The sequence below is a fragment of the Boleophthalmus pectinirostris genome, unplaced genomic scaffold, assembly GCF_026225935.1.
Source record: "Boleophthalmus pectinirostris isolate CB_2022bp ecotype Guang Dong unplaced genomic scaffold, ASM2622593v1 HiC_scaffold_7, whole genome shotgun sequence".
Taxonomy (NCBI): Eukaryota; Metazoa; Chordata; class Actinopteri; order Gobiiformes; family Gobiidae; genus Boleophthalmus; species Boleophthalmus pectinirostris.
The window spans coordinates 8,375,084-8,393,588 of NW_026571473.1; the positions used below are offsets into that span (position 1 = coordinate 8,375,084).

At 36.8% G+C, this 18,505-nt stretch overlaps 1 protein-coding gene across 1 annotated transcript in view; it reads right to left on the reverse strand.

Annotated features, from left to right (window-relative positions):
* The window catches only part of swt1 (SWT1 RNA endoribonuclease homolog), a 46,375-nt gene that overhangs the window by 12,428 nt on the left and 15,442 nt on the right, over positions 1–18,505 (reverse strand). The window contains exons 12-16 of the mRNA XM_020933370.2: positions 16,286–16,425; positions 15,992–16,122; positions 14,972–15,118; positions 8,562–8,625; positions 7,737–7,801 (exon numbers count right to left, since the gene is read on the reverse strand). Coding sequence (XP_020789029.2) covers positions 7,737–7,801; positions 8,562–8,625; positions 14,972–15,118; positions 15,992–16,122; positions 16,286–16,425 — 547 coding nt within the window. The remainder of the gene's footprint in view (positions 1–7,736; positions 7,802–8,561; positions 8,626–14,971; positions 15,119–15,991; positions 16,123–16,285; positions 16,426–18,505) is intronic.

Genomic DNA, 18,505 nt, shown 5'->3' on the forward strand with positions numbered 1-18,505 from the left:
TACTAAAAAAGTCACATTCAAAGCAAGAAATAAACCTTTCCTGAATAGCTTTAGAATGATCTTGAGCTGTATCAAAACAAGTATAAGATCACACAGACGAGTATATACCCATGGACCACTATGGCATTCTAAAAAATTATAAAATGACATTCTATTGTATTGTTACTTTTATTATGTCATTACAATAATTTGCATTTTAATAATAAAATGACAGATATTAAAATATAAATAATGCTAATATCATGAATAAGTTCTATGTTCAAATAAGGATTATAACAATGCACTTTGTTATAAGTTTAACAACAACGGTCTAGAAGAGGACCTCATGGGTAAGTAGCTTTTTTGCTGCACAATCTGGTGGTATAATGTTGGTTTAAGTATTAAATATCTAAATTATAGTATTGTCCCATATGACACTAAGAATGTGGGAATAAATGGTTTTCAGAAAAGGTTAATAAAAAAAAAAAAAAAAAAAAAAAAAAAAAAAAAAAAACAACATATGAAGAATTTATTTTAATTATTTTGTTTGTATCCAGAATATATGGATTTTATTTAAAAAGTTTGAGAGAATATTGTAACATAAACAGTTTAATTTACAAAAGGAAATACCAATTTATACACATTAAGGTTTGTTGTGGTCTAAACAAAACTGAGGAGTTAGCACACTTTTAAATGCCTATGTCCTCCTTCAACTGTGTGAAAATCAGATAGCCCAGTTTCAAGGAAACATAATTTATTTTTGTTTGCAAACAGAATTCCTAGCGCCTGAAATGTTATTGTGTGCACTGCAATTAAAAAAGGTGCAAAGGTGCAAATTATATTATGTCAACAAATCAATACGAATCATAAAACAATTTTATACCAATTTCAAATCGCTGTGTGGATATAAATCATTGTAAAAGGTTAGTCTGACTTTGCCACACCTTCTACAAAGAACACTATTATCTGAGATGTGCCACGTGACCTTCTAGGTATTGGCATGAAGACAGGACACATAATGGCCAGGAAATATATGGTCTATACAATACAATGGAGGCTGGTTTCTATGGTAGCAAGAGCAGTCACCAATAATCTATCTAAGGGACAAATTAGGACTGTGACCATAGGGACTAACAATTACACCTTCTGAATGGGGGAAAAAAGATAAAAAATGTTGCATATAACAGGAAGCGGAAACCAATGAATATGATATCTCTAGCCATGTGTTTCAGATTGATAAAATGTTTGCACTGTTTGCACTAAAAATTAAAATTATACCTATTGAATATACCTATTATTGCTTTGCCAGGCATGTTTCACAGTATGATAAAAACTTACTAATTTACAAGATTTTTTATTACCAAAAAAATACTTATACTTAATAATACTAGTAGCATTAGTTGTTCTCCATTCCATGGAGATTGCCAAGTTTTATGCCATTTTGTGAAACATTCCAGACAAAACAACATCTCTATGGAGAAAAGACTCAGATTTTACAAAGAGCTTCCGTTAAATTCCTAGTCTGTACATATCTTAAACATGAGTCAGTATCTGAGAGTAAACTATGCCATATATAGGAAGTGAAGATTATATAGAAGGCTAGAGTGATCTGGATTAGTGGGTAAGTAGGTAACAGTCATTTTAAGTGGAGCAAAAATAATCTTTGAGGTGTTAATGCAAAGAGCACTTTACATAAGGAGGAAGGAGAGTAGAAGAGGATAGTATTAATGGATGAAGATCATTTTAGATGTTTTAAGATAACTGCGGAAATTTCAGTGTGTCAGTCAAGCTAAACAAAATCCCACAATTTGGGAATATAAAAGGAAAATATTTGGATTTAAAGATAAATATTATAAATAAATGTACTTAGCTGCACTTAAAAAAATAAACAATAAAAAAGTGGTCATCATATCAAGGGATTTATTCAGATAAAGGTGTCGGAAAATTCCCATATATAGCTGATATATTTTTTCTAATAACAGTGGAAATAGATGAGAAATGACTCTAAAGAGGTGGATGTATTTATATCATATCCAAAAAATATGTCCTGCTATTTTTACTGAACTGAATATTTCTACTTAACAAAATTTGTATTCAATTTGTGGGATTTGCCATAGATTTTCAAATATTGTTACTGACATCAGCAAATATTATTCACAATAGCAAGACAAATCGCAAGCATCTTAGACTTGTGGTTTAAAAAAACATTCAGCTTTTGGGGTATTAACTTTTACATTTAAGTTATTGTATTCTCTGAGCTCACAAGCCTCAAATACAGGACATTGTTCAAACAGACATAAAGTCAATCGAAATACAACTTAGTCTGACTAAATCAATAATGACTATAAAAACTTGGCCAAAAGTTTATTTGTATAGCACAATCCATACACAAAGTAATTTGAAAAGCTTTGTCTCCTTTAAAAAGATTATCTACAAAATACTGGACACTGCTAACTTCCGTACATTTGCACTGCTGCTTAGTAAAGACCGAAGTATCAGTTCCTGTCAGACGATAACTCCAGTGGGGGCATGACAATAGGTGTGCGTTTTGTGTTGTGCTGTGTGAGCATCTGTTGCACACTGTTGTCATGGTGACCATTATTGTGTCTCTCTGCTGGGGCTTTCTTAAGAGGAAGGCCTTTATGTCAGAGGAGCTGTGGTGATGCTAGAAAAACAAGCCCTGAACTTGTCCGGGCACGCCACACTGAAGAGAACAGATATCTGAGCACGTGCATTGTGACAGGGATAAAAACTTACACAGAAAACTCCAGTGTGGGCTTGTCTAATCCTGGGTTTATTTTACTAAATCAGGCTTATCTCAGGAGGTCAGTAAACAGGTAGTAATAGCAGTTTGCAGGGAAAAGTGCTTAGGGAGCGTTCTTGCCCACTAGGGTTGGGTCATACCACATTACTGGTGATTTTTTTTGTGATTTATATGGACATGATAAGAAAAGGCCTGACACGAAAAAGAATTAAATGATAAATTATAATACTGAACCTAATTTATGCCATTGACAATAGATTTTAACAACAAAAACTATGCTAAATGTACAATACTGTTAAAAAACCATGAGCTGTAATAAATAAATAGAAGAATCAAACATTTTAGTATACCTAGTTTGCATCTGCAATGAGTCATAGAAGTTATTTATGGTAAATGGTCAGATTTTTATATAGTGCTTTTCAATCTTCAAGGCACTCAAAGCACTTTACATCAAGAAACCACTCACCCATTCACACACCAATGTACGCAGACACAAGGGGCAAGGTGGGTTAAAAGTCTTGCCCAAGGACACAGCATTCATCTGTGGGAGCTGGAATCACACTGCCAACTTATGGGTCAGAGGATATGACCACTCAGCGAATGATGTTTATGTCGAGAGCGGGATTCGCACTGCCAGATCATTGGACAAGCGCTCTTACCAGCTGAGCTACTGCCGCCCATTTATTCATATTTTTATGGCTTAAATCTTCAGATATAGCCAAAAAATAACAAAAAATGTCCCAGTAGCGTAAAGAAAATGTACTCACGATAAATACTGACACTCCAAAAATACTGTAAATATCATTATAGTAATTATTGTGAGTATCTAAATAAGAAATTTGGAATTGTGATTTTAAGATGATTTTCCTCTCAGTTGCGAGATGAGACAAGCAGAGATCAGGTAACTGGGACTTGAATGAATAGGTTACACATTTATTAATTTGTAATGTCCAAAACTGTTCTAGAGTGTTTTAAGTGTTTGTTTTTTTCCTTTGAAATAACACAATATCACTGACATTGGTGCTTTTGGTCAGTACAGATTGTCGCCATTATGAATATAGCAATAGCAATATCTGCACTTTTGGGAAGGAACTACCAGGAACCAGGAACCAAACCAGGATCTAAACCAGGAACTAGACCAGGACCAAACTATGACTAAAACTGGACCAAACCAAGTCTACATCAGGACTGAGCTAGCGTCAAACCAGGACTTGGGATTGGCCTCAAAACCTACACATACAATTTTATGACAATGTTATAAACAAAATCTAGAACAAGACCAAGTCAAAGTTAGCTGGATAGATATCGTATTTTCCGGGCTATCAGGCGTTCTGGATTATAAGACGCACTGTCATTAAATGGTCTATTTTCGAACTTTTTTCACAAATAAACCGCACCAGACTTTAAACGAAACACAACAGTTGGATGGGTCAGTGGGACTTTGTTTGACCCATTCACGGTGACTCTGGGCTTTGTTCAGTTGTGGCGTGTAGGGAGGGTGCTGTCTGGGACCAACGGATTGTTGGCGTGTTCACAGTGACTCAGTTATTCAGTTGTGACTCAGAGTGGCACATTGGACTCGCTTTTTCGGTTCGTTCCTCCGTTCCATTCCTCGTTTGCGTGGAGTGATGAGTGTGGCTGCGGGCATTTTTCACTGCATGGTCGCTGTCTGCTACGTGTGTGTTTGCGTGTGCTGCTGGTGGTGCGGCTTTGTAGTTTATTGAAGTCGTGCTGGGACACCCGAGTGGATTCGTGTATAGGGCACTCTGGCTTGCGGGGCACGCGGTTGTTTTTTGATGGGGTTAGAGGCTTAAGAGCGCGCCTAATAGCCCGGAAAATACGGTAAATAACATTACGTTAAATAATGAATCTGAAAAATGGCAAACGGCCACTTGGATCAGTTTGCAAGACCACCACTGTTGTAGTGGCCAAACTGAGTAGAGTACAATCCCTGTATTTTCACACTTAGTAATAATAATGACAAGAAAAATCAGGGGTGGCCAACATTTTTTCCTCAGTAAATCATTAGCAGATCGAGGGTCAAACCTAATGACAGTTTGCAGTTGCAAATAAAATGGTCTTCTGTATGAGTAATTTGATTTTGATTGAAATTTTAAATATTAGGAAATAGACAAGATTGGCCTCTTTCCCATCTCCTGACAGTCTTTTCAATACAAAATTTTATCAGAATACATTATTAAAATCTCAGATCCCCACTTTGAATTTCCTTCAGGATCAGTAAAGTATCTACAGTCCCTGACAAAAGTCTTGTCACTTATCCATTTTGTAGAATCAAAAGCTTATAACCTGACTTTAAATTAATCGATTGGTTTTAGAAATGTCTCATATGAAAGCTAAAACCCTCCCAAATTATGCTCAATATACTAAAATAAATTTGCTTCACTGAAGAACAATTGATCATTTAATGAACACAGAAAGGTCAGATTTTGGCAAGTCAAAAGTCTTGTCGCCTACAGAAAATTGAACAAATAATTTACTTCAAATACAAAAATATGTTGCATAACGTCAGTGAATTAAGTAGTGGTGCTGTGAGATCCATATTTAATATCTTGTATGACTTCCATGAGCTTGAAGGACGCATCCATGCGTTCGACAATGATTCATACAATTTGTTGATGAAGTCATCAGGAATAGCAAAGAAAGCGTCTTACATGCCTCCCAGAGTTCATCAAGATTCTTTGGTTTTGCCTTCCATGCTTCTTCTTTCATTCTACCCCAGACATGCTCAATGATGTTCATGTCTGGTGACTGGGCTGGCCAGTCCTGGAGCACCTTGATCTTCTTCACCTTGAGAAACTTTGATGTAGAGCTAGAAGTATGTGATGGAGCACCATCCTGCTGCAAAATTTGGCCCCTTTTATGGTTGGGAATGTAAGAGGAGCTAATACTTCTTGATATTTTAGGCTATTGATATTGCCTTCCACCCTGCAAATGTCTCGCACACCCCCATACTGGATGGAACCCCAGACCATGATTTTTCCGCCACCAAACTTAACTGTTTTCTGGGTGAATCTTGGATCCATGTGGCTCCAGTAGGTCTCCTGCAATATTTGTGGCGGCTGTGATGTAATTCAACCGAGGATTCATCTGAGAAATCCACCTTCTGCCACTTTTCCAGTGTCCATCCTTTTAGCAGGCTGTGGGCCTTGGCAAATGCCACACGGTTTTTTAATTGTTTAGTGCTGGTTTCTGTGCACTGATTCGACCATGGAGGCCATTTCGAGACAGAATTCTACAAACTGTTGTGGTTGACACAGGGACTTGAGGTGACCAGGCCTGGTGGAGTCTGCTGCAGTGGAAAAGGGGCTGGCAGTGGATTTTCAAACCAACAAACGGTCCTCCTGAGCAGTTGTCTTGTGGGGTCTGCCGGACCTGGGCTTGTCAAAAACATCTCCAGTCATTTCAGATCTTTTTCTTATTCTTTGTACTTGACGCTGAGACACATTGAAGGTGTCACCACCTCAGCAGTGGATCTGGTCTTCAGCCTCTTGATAATTAACGCTTTGGTCTCAGGGTGGATCTTAGGCATGTTGTCAGAGGTCAAGTTGCAGTTGATGTGAAGGTCTGGTGTGCTGGGCTTCTTTTTATACACACCCACTAATTGATTGATCAGTAACTGATCACAGGTGAGGCTGTAATCTAGGATTGGGTGCATCATATGACAAGGCGACAAAACTTTTGTCTTGCCAAAATCTGACCTTTCTGTGTTCATTAAATGATCAATCTTTCTTCAGTGAAGCAAATTTATTTTAGTATATTGAGCATAATTTGGGAGGGTTTTAGCTTTCATATGAGACATTTCTAAAACCAATCGATTAATTTAAAGTCAGGTTATAAGCTTTTGTTTCTACAAAATGGATAAGCGACAAGACTTTTGTCAGGGACTGTATATATAGATAGATTTATTTATTGTCATTGTATGAAATACAACGAAACTTCAGCAGAGCAGATCTGTAGCAGTAAAAATTTACAATATATACACACATCCTTACATCCGTACCAATAAAAAAAACATTTATTAAATAAAATAAATAGATTATTGCACTGACTCCCTTCAGGTCTTTTATCTGTGCCTGTGCCCTTGGAGCACGTCCACTGCTCGTGGATAGAAGCTGTTGCGCAGCCTGTTTGTGCGTGTGAGGGGAGTTTGAAGTCTTCCTGAGGGGAGAGTGTGGAAGAGGCAGTTCCCGGGGTGTGTGGGGTCCTGCAAAATGTTGGAGGCCCGTGTGTGGAGATGTGAATATATATATATATTTATCCATATATCCATCCACCTATCTATTTTTTGGGTACCCCTGTTCTATATCATCATATTTGTACCCATGGAGTGTTCAGAGAACACTCCATGGGTACCCAGTCAGTTGTCTTACTAGACAACTGACACTTTTCATCTGATGTCATGAATCAACATTCCCTGGGGGTGTGATACTAACTGTAAGCACTACTGTTTATTTTAACGTAATCTGACTAGAAATAGATTCAGTTGGATCAACAACAGGTCGACTGGTTTATGCTGTTTAACAAGTATTAGCCAACAGTTTTTCAGTTAGTCAATCTCACCTTTTTTGTTGAAAATCAAACTCCTAAACAGGACCATGAAAGCTCATATTGATCACAGGCAGCTGAAAATGCGTGGTTTAAATCCATTTTGTATTTTTTCTTGAGCTTTCAGATTACAGTATCTTAAAACTTATTTGTCAGTGTTTGATAATCTGTGCATTGTTTCTCCATGGTAGTGAACTAGTGAACATTCCACCAATACACACGTCACTGCAAAGTATCAATAATACTTGATTGATTCAGAGGGAAATTCAAGTTATTTAATTTTTTGTTTAGTTAAATGTGCACTGTGTAATTTGTTATTGATTAAAAAAAATTCTTACAGGAGTTTTATTGTAAATAATTCAAGAAGTTGATTCAAAATTCAGCTCTAGGTGTAAATAAAAATATACAATGTGTTTTCATGACTCACCTGTACTCTTGTTGTGAGAAGCAGTTCAGAAGATCTGTGGCGGCCAGTTTGTCTGCATCAGCAATCTGAAACAACAAAGTCATTTGTAAGAGCTTTTTAAAAAAAAATTACATTAAAGATACAATGCGTAACTTTTCTGATGGAGGGTCGGCTACATACTTGTCTCCATGGAGAGGTTATTGCTTTGCCTGGAATGTTTCATGGCATGACATTGACATATCCATCTAGCATTCATTACAGGTGTTTCTATTGCTCAAAAACACAATAAATCTTTCTGTGTATAGTGGCGACTCTCCATAGATCTGACCTGTAATGTAGCGTAGTGCTGTAACCTGCTTGTCTCCCTCGTGATAGACAGGTTTGATCTATGTTGTGGAACATTCTAGACAAAGCAATAACATTTCCATGGAGACAAGCAGGTGTCGGACCCTGCACTAGAAATGTTACACAGTGCACCTTTAAGTAAAATAAGAGATTTCTAAATAATGCATTGTGTAACTTTTCTGGTGGAGGGTATGTCAAACGCTTCCGTGGAGATGTTCTGCTTTGTCTGGAATGTTTCATGGAGTCCAAACCAGACCAAGTTACAATTCAGATCTGTGGAGAGGCAATCCCGCTCACAGTCAGAATGCCTGTTTTTCTAGGTATTTTTGAGCTATAAAACCACCTGTAACTGAAGAAATGTAATGTAGAGCTGTTTAATGTCATACTGTGGCACATTTCAGGCAGAGCAATGACACATGCACAGAGAAAAGAATTTCACGGCTCCTCCACCAGAAAAGTTACATACTGACCTTTAGTAGCAGTTATTATAAGAGCACTTGCCTGAATAGATCGCATAAGACTGAGAAGATTCTGTGCTTCAGCTATGCCAGGAGATGTCAACATGCTGCAAGGACAAGAAAATAAAAGCTTTATTATAAGAATTTACCAGAAAAAAAAAACACCTGTTATGCAACTTCTTTTATAAAATGCAAAAATAAGCATCAAGACATTTTGCTATCTGTTTTGTTTTGCCCAAGGCTGCAAACATAAAAAGCATCTGAATATTTTATACTGTTTTCTCTATATTTTAGACTTTCTCCTCCATCCTTCAGGTCTCAGCTGAAGTAGCAAAATAACATATACCCAGAAACAAATACATATTTAAAAGTGCACTATGTAACTTTTTGGTTGGGAGTCCGTCACCTCCTTATTTCTATGGATATGTCATTGCTCTGCCGGGAATGTTCCACAGTATGACATTAAACAGCTCAACTTTATATTTATTAAATTACACGCAATTTTATAGCTCAAAAATACATAAATTGAACAAGTATCCAAAGTAAAAAAAAAAAAAAAACCTGACTATCTTAAAAATGCTTCAGAGAAACATCAATTCCCCAATACCCGTGAATATGAGCACTAGTTTAAGACCAAGTGGTAGAAACGTATCGTGTTGTGGAAGTATCAAATAAAATAGTTTATATTTTATTATATTTATTTTTATTGTGAGAACATTATTATTTTTATTTTTTTGCAATAATGGGGAGACTTCTGCAATTTTCAAGTAAAAATATAAGACTTGAACTGTAGATAGTAAAATACATAATTTCTATCTCTAATTATCAGTTCATCCTACAATTTATTTGTTGCAGGTTAAAGGTTCATTGTGCAACTTTTCTGGTGGAGGGTCCGTCAAATGCTTTTCTCCATGGAGAGGTTATTGCTTTGTCTGGAATGTTTTATAGTATGGTATTAAACCTTTCAAATTTCATGGAGACCAAACCAGACCAAGTTACAAGTCAAATCTGTGGAGAGGCGACCCTGCTCACAGTCAGAATTCCATTTTTTCAAGGTATTTTTGAGCTATAAAACCATCTTTAATTTAATAAATGTAAGGTAGAGCGGTTTTATGTTTAATACTGTGGAACATTCCAAGAAAAGCAATGGCAATGGCGTATCCATATAAACAAGTACCGTATGTGACAAAAACCTCAAACAAAAAGTTACATAGTGCATCTTTAGGACTGAAAGGCATATTTATTTTATATTTTATGAAGAAAAAAATAAAACTGAATCAAACATTGTGATTTGTGCTATCAATGAGAGAAAACTGCCCATATTGCCCAGCCCTACAGCATTAAAGTCACTGTGTTGACTATTAAGGACATTCCCTTCAAAAAATAGAGATTGTAATTTTATTATCATGGCAACACACGTCCAGACCTTTAAACAGACCATAAAGCAGAGGTTGGACTCACAAAATTGCAATACAGATGACACTAGGAATACAAAACTACTAAAACATGGACAGAGAGAGAGCTGAATTATCCATTTCTAGTGTTCTCTGATAAAGAGGCTGGGGAGATGGGGACAGAGATAGAGTGAGTCACAGGCCTGGCTCTGAGCATGTGAAAATTAGTTGAGCCGTCTCCATGGCAACGGCGCCGGGAGCAGCAGCAGCCTCCCGACACTAACTGTTGCATAGGTAAGTTCTGCAGAAGGCAAAATGCAATTACATAAACTGCTAAAAATAACTACACTGGGTTAAAGGTCCAGTATAACGGAAAATTGACTCTTTTGAGCTTTAAATCATGTTATAATGTTGTTATCGCATCAAAACAGACCTGGAGTTGTGTTTTATTTCATTCACACATATTTGAGTAACTCTGTATTATTACTAAGTCTACATCTCCAAAGCTCAAAATGCTCTGTTCCACCTTGTGATGTCATGCAGTGGTACTGTTTTAAGTTAACAGCTACCTTTTACCTTCTGTTCAGTAGCGAGAGTCACTTCCAGGGCTGAAATGATCCAAATGATTCTAGTGAAGATATATGAAGTTTAACACAGTGGAGCACTTCCTGTATCACCACATGACATCACAAGGTGGTGACTTGGAGTGTTTTCAGTTTGAGAAAAGGTCTAAATATGCAGATTTTGTGTGTTATGTGTGAATGAAACAAAACACAACCCCAGGTCTGTTTGTGATGAGGAAACAGCATTAACGTAATATAGGACCTTTAAGTCAAACTGGTCAACACGACACGCTGAGTGGAAATCACTGTCCTACCAAGATTCTAGTGAAAGGTTGATATGCTAATGTTATGATCTGAACTTCAATCATAAACACATTTGACATTTCCAGCACAAAGCAGGAGCCCGATCAGCATCTCCCTGTTTTACATAAGACAGGGTTAATGTCAGAGGATGCAGCTGTGCCCTCACATGCAGACAACAGCGTGGTCCATAAATGTCAAAGTACCATCAATACTGTGTTACTTAGTGTTAGTGGATCGTCAATACAGGGCAACGCAACATGTATGATGTAAAGCAATCAATACTGATCTACTCAACACTGAAACATGTCTCGGTGGTGATGAGACTGCTTTTTCAATGTATTTTTGAGCAATAAAGTACTTAATTTAATTAATGTAAAATATACATCTAATGCCATACTGTAAAACATTCTGTAGACAAGCAGGTGATGGACCCTCCACCAGAAAAGTTACATAGTGGTCCTTTAGTTTAGTTAGTTTGGCATATAATAGTCACTTCTAATTAACAAATAAGGTATATATAAAAATCATAATATCTACTCTGTTAAAGATTTGAAACTAGCAAGCACCCTCCCGCTCCCCACTGAAAATGTGGCAGTCTTGGATGTGCAAGCAAAGCACTGTAGTGTGTTTGGATATATTTTTAGCTCTGAGTCACTGCTGCAGGGAAAAGGGAACAGAATAAACCAGAGAAGAATGACAAAAACAGAGAAATACTGCTCCTAAAGGACGATGATGGCAATACTATGGAACATTCCAGCAAAGCAAAAAAACATCTCCATAGAGACAGGCAGGTAGTGGACCCCCAGCACCAAAAAAAGTTACATGTTACAGGTTCATATGTCTTTAGTACAGAAACTAGCAGGTACCAATACTAAAAAAGTCACATTCACAAGACAGACATTTTCTGAATATCTTTAGAATGATCTTGAGCTGTATCAGAACAAGTATAAGAGCACATAGACTAGTATACACCCATGGACCACTATGGAACCTACCTGGACCACTGAGGGATTACACAGATATAAGGCCACATGGTAATATAAAGAAAATACTACGATTTAAAGGTTGAAAATGACATTCTATCTCTATTCATCATTATAGAGCTAATAGAGAGTGCAGTCTGTTGTGAAATGAATATCTCCAGTAGATGTAGAAGATATATTGAAAAACTGACTAAACCCAAACTGTAGATTTGGAGATATGAAAAAGCATAATATCAACTATTTAATCTATAAAATGTTACAAAAAAGGCAGATAAGAAAAAAATCTTGTATTGTAATCTTTCACCTATAATAATATTCATGGGTTTCAGGCAAAAGATTCCTTCCTGATTTGAAGGATTTTGTAAGGACTGTGAGCCATAAAAGATATAATATTTGATTTGAGTTGGATTTTTGGTAACAACAAAGGACCATTGCTGTAACAAAATCCTTCAAATCAGAAAGGAATACTTTGCCTGAAACCCACGTGGCACAATCCATTCCACAGATTGTATAAATGGACACAGATAACTTGCTAGCGGCCTTGTTCCAGACAGGAAGTGAGTAAGGACACGCTTTCGGCTCCATCGACTCTGGTTCCGATTCACTTTCTGTTGAAAAAATGTCAGCCCTCACTTTGTAACTGTTGCTCTGCTCTGATACTCATCATTTTGGTCTTAGAATGTTCGTATTAACCCGCTCTACGTGATCCTGGTGTTTTTCTTTTCTTTTTATTTATTTCACTATTTTGTCCATAAATCAAGATATGAACATCAATAAGGCGCCTTCTTTCCCCAGAGTCGCTCCTGTTAGCGTTAGCACAAGGGCTGATTAGTAGTGTACCTAAGGGGCGTTACCTTCAACGGCCTCGCTCCAATTGGTTCCATAATTGCTATGATCCCTACCATGCCCGAACAGCCCCTTCTTTGGGAGCTGCGTGAGTTGTGTGGTCCTCTGTGTCTTTTACAGTAGTTATTTTAATTATTTACTTTACTTATTTACTACTATTTTATGATTTTATGGTTTTGTTTTGATTTTTGTATTTGATTTTAATACTATTTTTATTGTTTTAGGAGTAGTATGATCAAATATTCAGCAATTATAACTTGTGTTGTTTTCTTTTTATCTCTGTACAGCATGTCGGAAACTCAAAGCAGTTTCCGACATGCTGTACAGAGATATTAGCAAAATACTGTATAAATAAAGTGGAGTTGGATTTCATTTGACTGGAGCTGAATGCTATGGGTGACATCACTCTCCCTTAGTCCACTTTATTATTATTAAGTCTATGGTCCATTCACAGCTTCTGCAGCTTACACCTTTTACCACATTTCTGAAGGATTCCATTAATATCTGACTATTGAAATTGCATAAAAAAATGTCTATTTATCAACCTTGCCAGCCCCTCTTCTCCACACACTGTCACACAGATAGTGATGTTGGCAGCTGCTACGTGATCTGTGAAGATGTCCGTTCTGAAATAATCTCAAACTGAATAAATGACCTTCGTGTTGATACAGTGAAGCTGAGTCTGCGTCACAGTAAAGGTGATAAGACAAAGCTGAAGGTCGAGCAGATACAGCCTGACCAAAGCTTAATGCCAAACAGAACACGTGCTGCGTAAAAATCCACACACAAGAGCCAGGAGCAGAGAGAAGGGGTGGGAGATAATTTAATATATGCCAGAATAACAATTTATTCAAAAGTAACGCGATGGGAGACGAATTTCAAGATTTGTTTGCGTGTGAGCATTGTGAGGTTTGTATTCGTTCAAGAAAGAAAAATAAAATTAATCTTAGTGCATACTTGAAAGGGGAGTTTGTCAATCACGAATCAGAGCAATAAAAGCATCCAACCAAAATTGTATTTCTTGGCTACAAAGGTTTCACACTGGGGCTTTAAAGCAAATAAAAATCGTCCTGACATTAAACAAGACAGAAATCTGAACCTTACAGACTTTTTCCTTTCTTCCTTCAAAGTCTGAACTCTGCTCCAAACCAGAGAGAGCATTGGCTGTGGACCTCTCTATTAAAAAGACACAAGCTGAATATCGATGATTTTAAACAACTGCCTCTCGATTTGATTGATTAAAATTCAGAATTCCCCGGGCCTAACAAATGGCATATGAAAAAGCAGGTAACAGAAATGTTGTTGTGATTGCTTAATAACTTCTTACTGAAAGGTTTGCGTAATTTTTACATTTCGAAAGAATGTCCTTGGATTTACACATCAACTGAAAATAGAAAAAATGCACTTATGTTGGGATTTGTGTTGTATTTTCTTTCTACTTCAGTTAAGATATTGATCTATATGGCTCTCCCAGTTTGTTGATATTGATTTCAGATGTGACAGTGACTGATGAAAAAGGTGATATATGAATATTGATCGCAATGACACAGGCGTTCCTTCGATTCATTTGTTATTTTAAATAGTTATGGTAATAGCTGGAACATGCACTGTAATGCATTGGAAAAATACAGTATAATCACAAATAAACCTGAACTGATATTGACTGTCAATATCAGTTCAGGACTGGGAACATCATACCATACAAAGGAGTTGGATTTATTTTCTACTGGTTTTAGATGTAGAATCTGGCAATCCAAGTGAGGAATTTGTGAAAGCCCGAGTATGTAAGTGAACAGACTATTAACTAACAGACACCACAGATAAGCTGGGTGGAAAAATAAACTATTATAGTAAAGGTGCAGGTGCACTATGTAACTTTTTCTGGTAGAGAGTCCACCACTTGCTTATCTCCATTGAGACTATGGCACAGACCTATGTATCTCCACGGAGACAAGCAAAGTTAGGGCCAAGTTACAAGTCAAATCTGTGGAAAGGTAAGCCCAATCACAGTAAGAAGTCATGTTCTTTTTGTTTTTTTTGCAAAAAACATACTTGTAACTGAAAAAATGCAAGCAATGGTTTCTTAAAATGCCATACTGAGGAGCCAAAGCAATAATATCGCCATGGAGACAAGCAGATAATTGTTTTTCTAAGGTTATTTTAGCAGGAATAATACCTATAATGGAACAAATGCAAGATAAACAAGTTTGATGCTTTACTGTGGAACATTCCAGGCAAAGCAATAACATCTCCACTAACAGAAGCAAGATTCCCACCAGTAAAGTTACACAGTACACTTTAAACTGCCATAATAACAATAGAGCATTCCCCTGTGTAGATATAGCCCAGTTTAAACAGTGTTACCTGCTAAAGGTCTGCAGCAGCTGTGAGACGGTGCATATGAGCTGGTCCAGACGCAGCAGGAGGTCCTGAGGGGGCGGGGGGGCTCCTGCAGGGGGCGTACTCACAGGGGCGTTTGGGTCAAAGTCCAGGGCTTTGAACATGCTCAGGCTGCAGCGGGACAGAAACACATGAACTTTGGGGTTGGAAGGAGGCGCATATCAAAGCAAATTGTCTTCTCCATGGGGCTGTTTCTGTGGAAAGCTATTTCAACTAAACTATTATTAACTAAATGTGCCTAAAAGCGTCTATGGTCTATATACACAAACAAGCAACATTTCTACTCTTTTATTGACACTTTGCAGCTGCTGTCATCGACATTCCTTGGCAGTGTGATGCTAACCGTAGGCACTGCTCTGTCTGAGGATTTATAATTTATTAACTAAAGTGAAAGTTCCATGGCTTTACGGCACCCTACATGTGTAGAATTGATCATATTTTTAGGGCTAAATATGAAATGTTAACCCTTTCCACTCACCTTATGGTTTGGTATTATAGTATAGAATTTAACATTCAGAATACTGTCAATGCATTTATTGTCATTTCTTTTAAACAAAAGGCGCATACGTCCAGAAATAATCATAATATCCTAATGATAACTTAACAGAATGCTGTAGTTGCGTGAAAGAGATACAAAAATTCCATGACTTTTCTAGGATTTCGATGACCGTGGGAACCATGTTTATTAACCATTTTTTAAACCTTTTTTTTTGTTTTTGTTTTTTAACACAAAATGACCAAATTTTTTTTTCCATGTTTGTATGATTCTAGTGAAGGTGCATGTCATCACAAGGTGGAACAGTGTTTTCTGTCTGTGAGAACTCAGCCTAAATATGCAGTGTTAGACATCTGTAACTGAAACAAACCACAATCCCAGGTATGTTTGTGAGAAGGATTATAACATAGCTCAGAAAACAGTGTAGAACAGTCCCTTTAAGACCAAATCAAAGCAATCTAAGTGATAAAACAGAACTAGTCATGTACCTTGCTTGATAAACATGCTCCCAAATGTTCTCAAAGAGGGCCCAGACTTGGCTGTGAGAGACCTGAGGGGATGAGGTCTGTTTCTCGTCCTCTGCTTCATTCATAACCACATCATCGACTGTAGCTTCTCCCTGCACAGACAGCCATTAGAGCAATTAAATAATTATATCCAATCAAACTCGCCATACACAAACACAGGGCTCCACGGACAGAGCGCTAATAGTTTTTTCCAGTCAGTCATTATCCTGGCTGTTTGCAAAAAAAAAAAAGGTTTATATAAAAGAGGACACTGACCTGAGTTTGAAGGGTGTTTAAGATGTTGTTGACGACAGAAAGAGCACCAGGAATACGATTTGAACTTTTCTCAAATACTTTTAACAGGTCCTTAGCGTCAAGCAGTGCTGCTAAAGTAGAATTCTGGTCCGCATCTTTACCTAGAAAAAAACAGACCAAAACTAATTACAGTAGCAGCATAGGAAATATATTTAACTGAACTCTAAAGCAACACAGGAAATAGAAATGAAAACAATAGTACATTTAATACAGTAATTACAGTGTCACCTAGCGCAGTGCTTCTCTTTGCACACAAAGTATCGCCTATGATAATATTCGGCTTTACGAGTACTGCTAGATCTAATACTGGACCATTTCCGGCCTAAATTAGGTCTAAACATGGTTGAAATGAGACAAAAACATAGATAAGAAAAGAAGGATAAGGTAACTAAAAGGTTTCTATCTAAGTAAAATAAATAATTAACTGAAGAGGGTCCCGAATACCAGCAATAGTACATGTACCACAGGAAACACAGAGTGGAACTGGTGTGTCTTTAACAATATGTTTTATAATGGAGTTTATTGCCATGACAAATGAGATCTGCTCTGGAAAAAATTACTTCCAAATCCAAGCTTGTATTGAGGCTTGTATGAACAAGTCAGTCAGACTTGTTCAGTATTACATGTATGTGGTTTAATGGGATGTTTAAAGGTTCATTACGCAACTTTTTGGTTGAGGATCCGTCACCTTCTGTTTTTTATGGATATGTCATAGCTCTCCCTGGAATATTCCACAGTATGACATTAAACAGCTCTATTTTACATTCATTCAATTACAGGTGGTTTTATAGTTCAAAAATACTTATAAAAACAGGCCTTCAGACTGCGAGTCTCTCCACAGATCTGACCTGTAACTTGGTTTGGTTTGGTCTCCTTTAAGATAGAAAGGTTTAATACCATACTGTGAAACATTCCAGACAAAGCATTAACATCTCCAAGGAGAAAGGTTACACAATGCACCTTTAAGTCCAATCGTTCAATCCAAACCTGATGAATCAACCTGATGAATAAACAAATCAAGACACAAATGGTTTCACACAAAATAATATCAGACGGTGTATCTGTTTATCCAATGAAAGAATTTAGCAATTTTTGGCCAAGATTAAAAAGAAAAATAGAAATAAATTGATGATTTCTGTTGGAAAAAACCCCAAAAAACTCTAGAGGTAAACATGAAGACTACACATATCACTTTGTATAATTTTGAATGTTAGAACAGTTCAAAACCACAGAGCAGGTTAAAATCACCACAGTGCCATTACGCTGAATAAGGCTGGAAATCCACTGGTCGAGAGTGATGACTTCATCCCTTAACAGTCCCACAGTGATGATTACACATTATTGCTGAGTGGCAGATGACATCACCATGTGCTATAGACCACTGATCAATAATATTTCAAGCAGATGGAGCACAGCTGAAATGAGTATTGTCATGAATATAGTCACAATACGTCAGATCAGGCACAATATTTGTGAAATGAACTTCTGGATATTTCATGGAAAAGTACAATGTAATCAATAAGGAATACTGACTCTTGATTCCCTCATGCAAGTTTTGAGGGGTAAAATGAATGCCCATTTCACTAAAAAGATTTTTTTCATGTCTAGATATCATATTATGATTTCATATTATTACCTAAAATTGTATTCAGTTTGATCATATTTTCAGCTGTTATTTTTTTCTGTAATTGTGAATTGCAAAGCTCCTACTATCAATGAGTTTCAGAGAGATATATAACACATTAGCAAATCAAAACAAATATTCTTGTGGTCAAAGGTCCTCAAAATGGCGCCTATAAACAAGAAGCTGAAATCCACGAATACTTATGGATAATCAATCAATCAATAAATCAATAAGAAAAAAAACTGTCTCTTGGCCTAATCTGAGATGATGACATCATCACATTTTATAATCTGAAAAACACCAATAATAAGGTAGGTAGTTTACAGTAGTATTAGAGCTTCATGAGCTGTAAGCAATAAAAAAATCTACACAAATAGTTTTAATGTGATGGATAAAGAATAATATATTTTGTAATATGAAAAATTCTTGACTTGTGTTTTATTTTATTAACATTATTCTAGTTTAATGTGGGGAAGCATTTTTTGAACTTTAAACAGATCACTGCCAACTCTGCCCTCACATACAATTGTAAAACTAACAAATTACATTAACGCTTC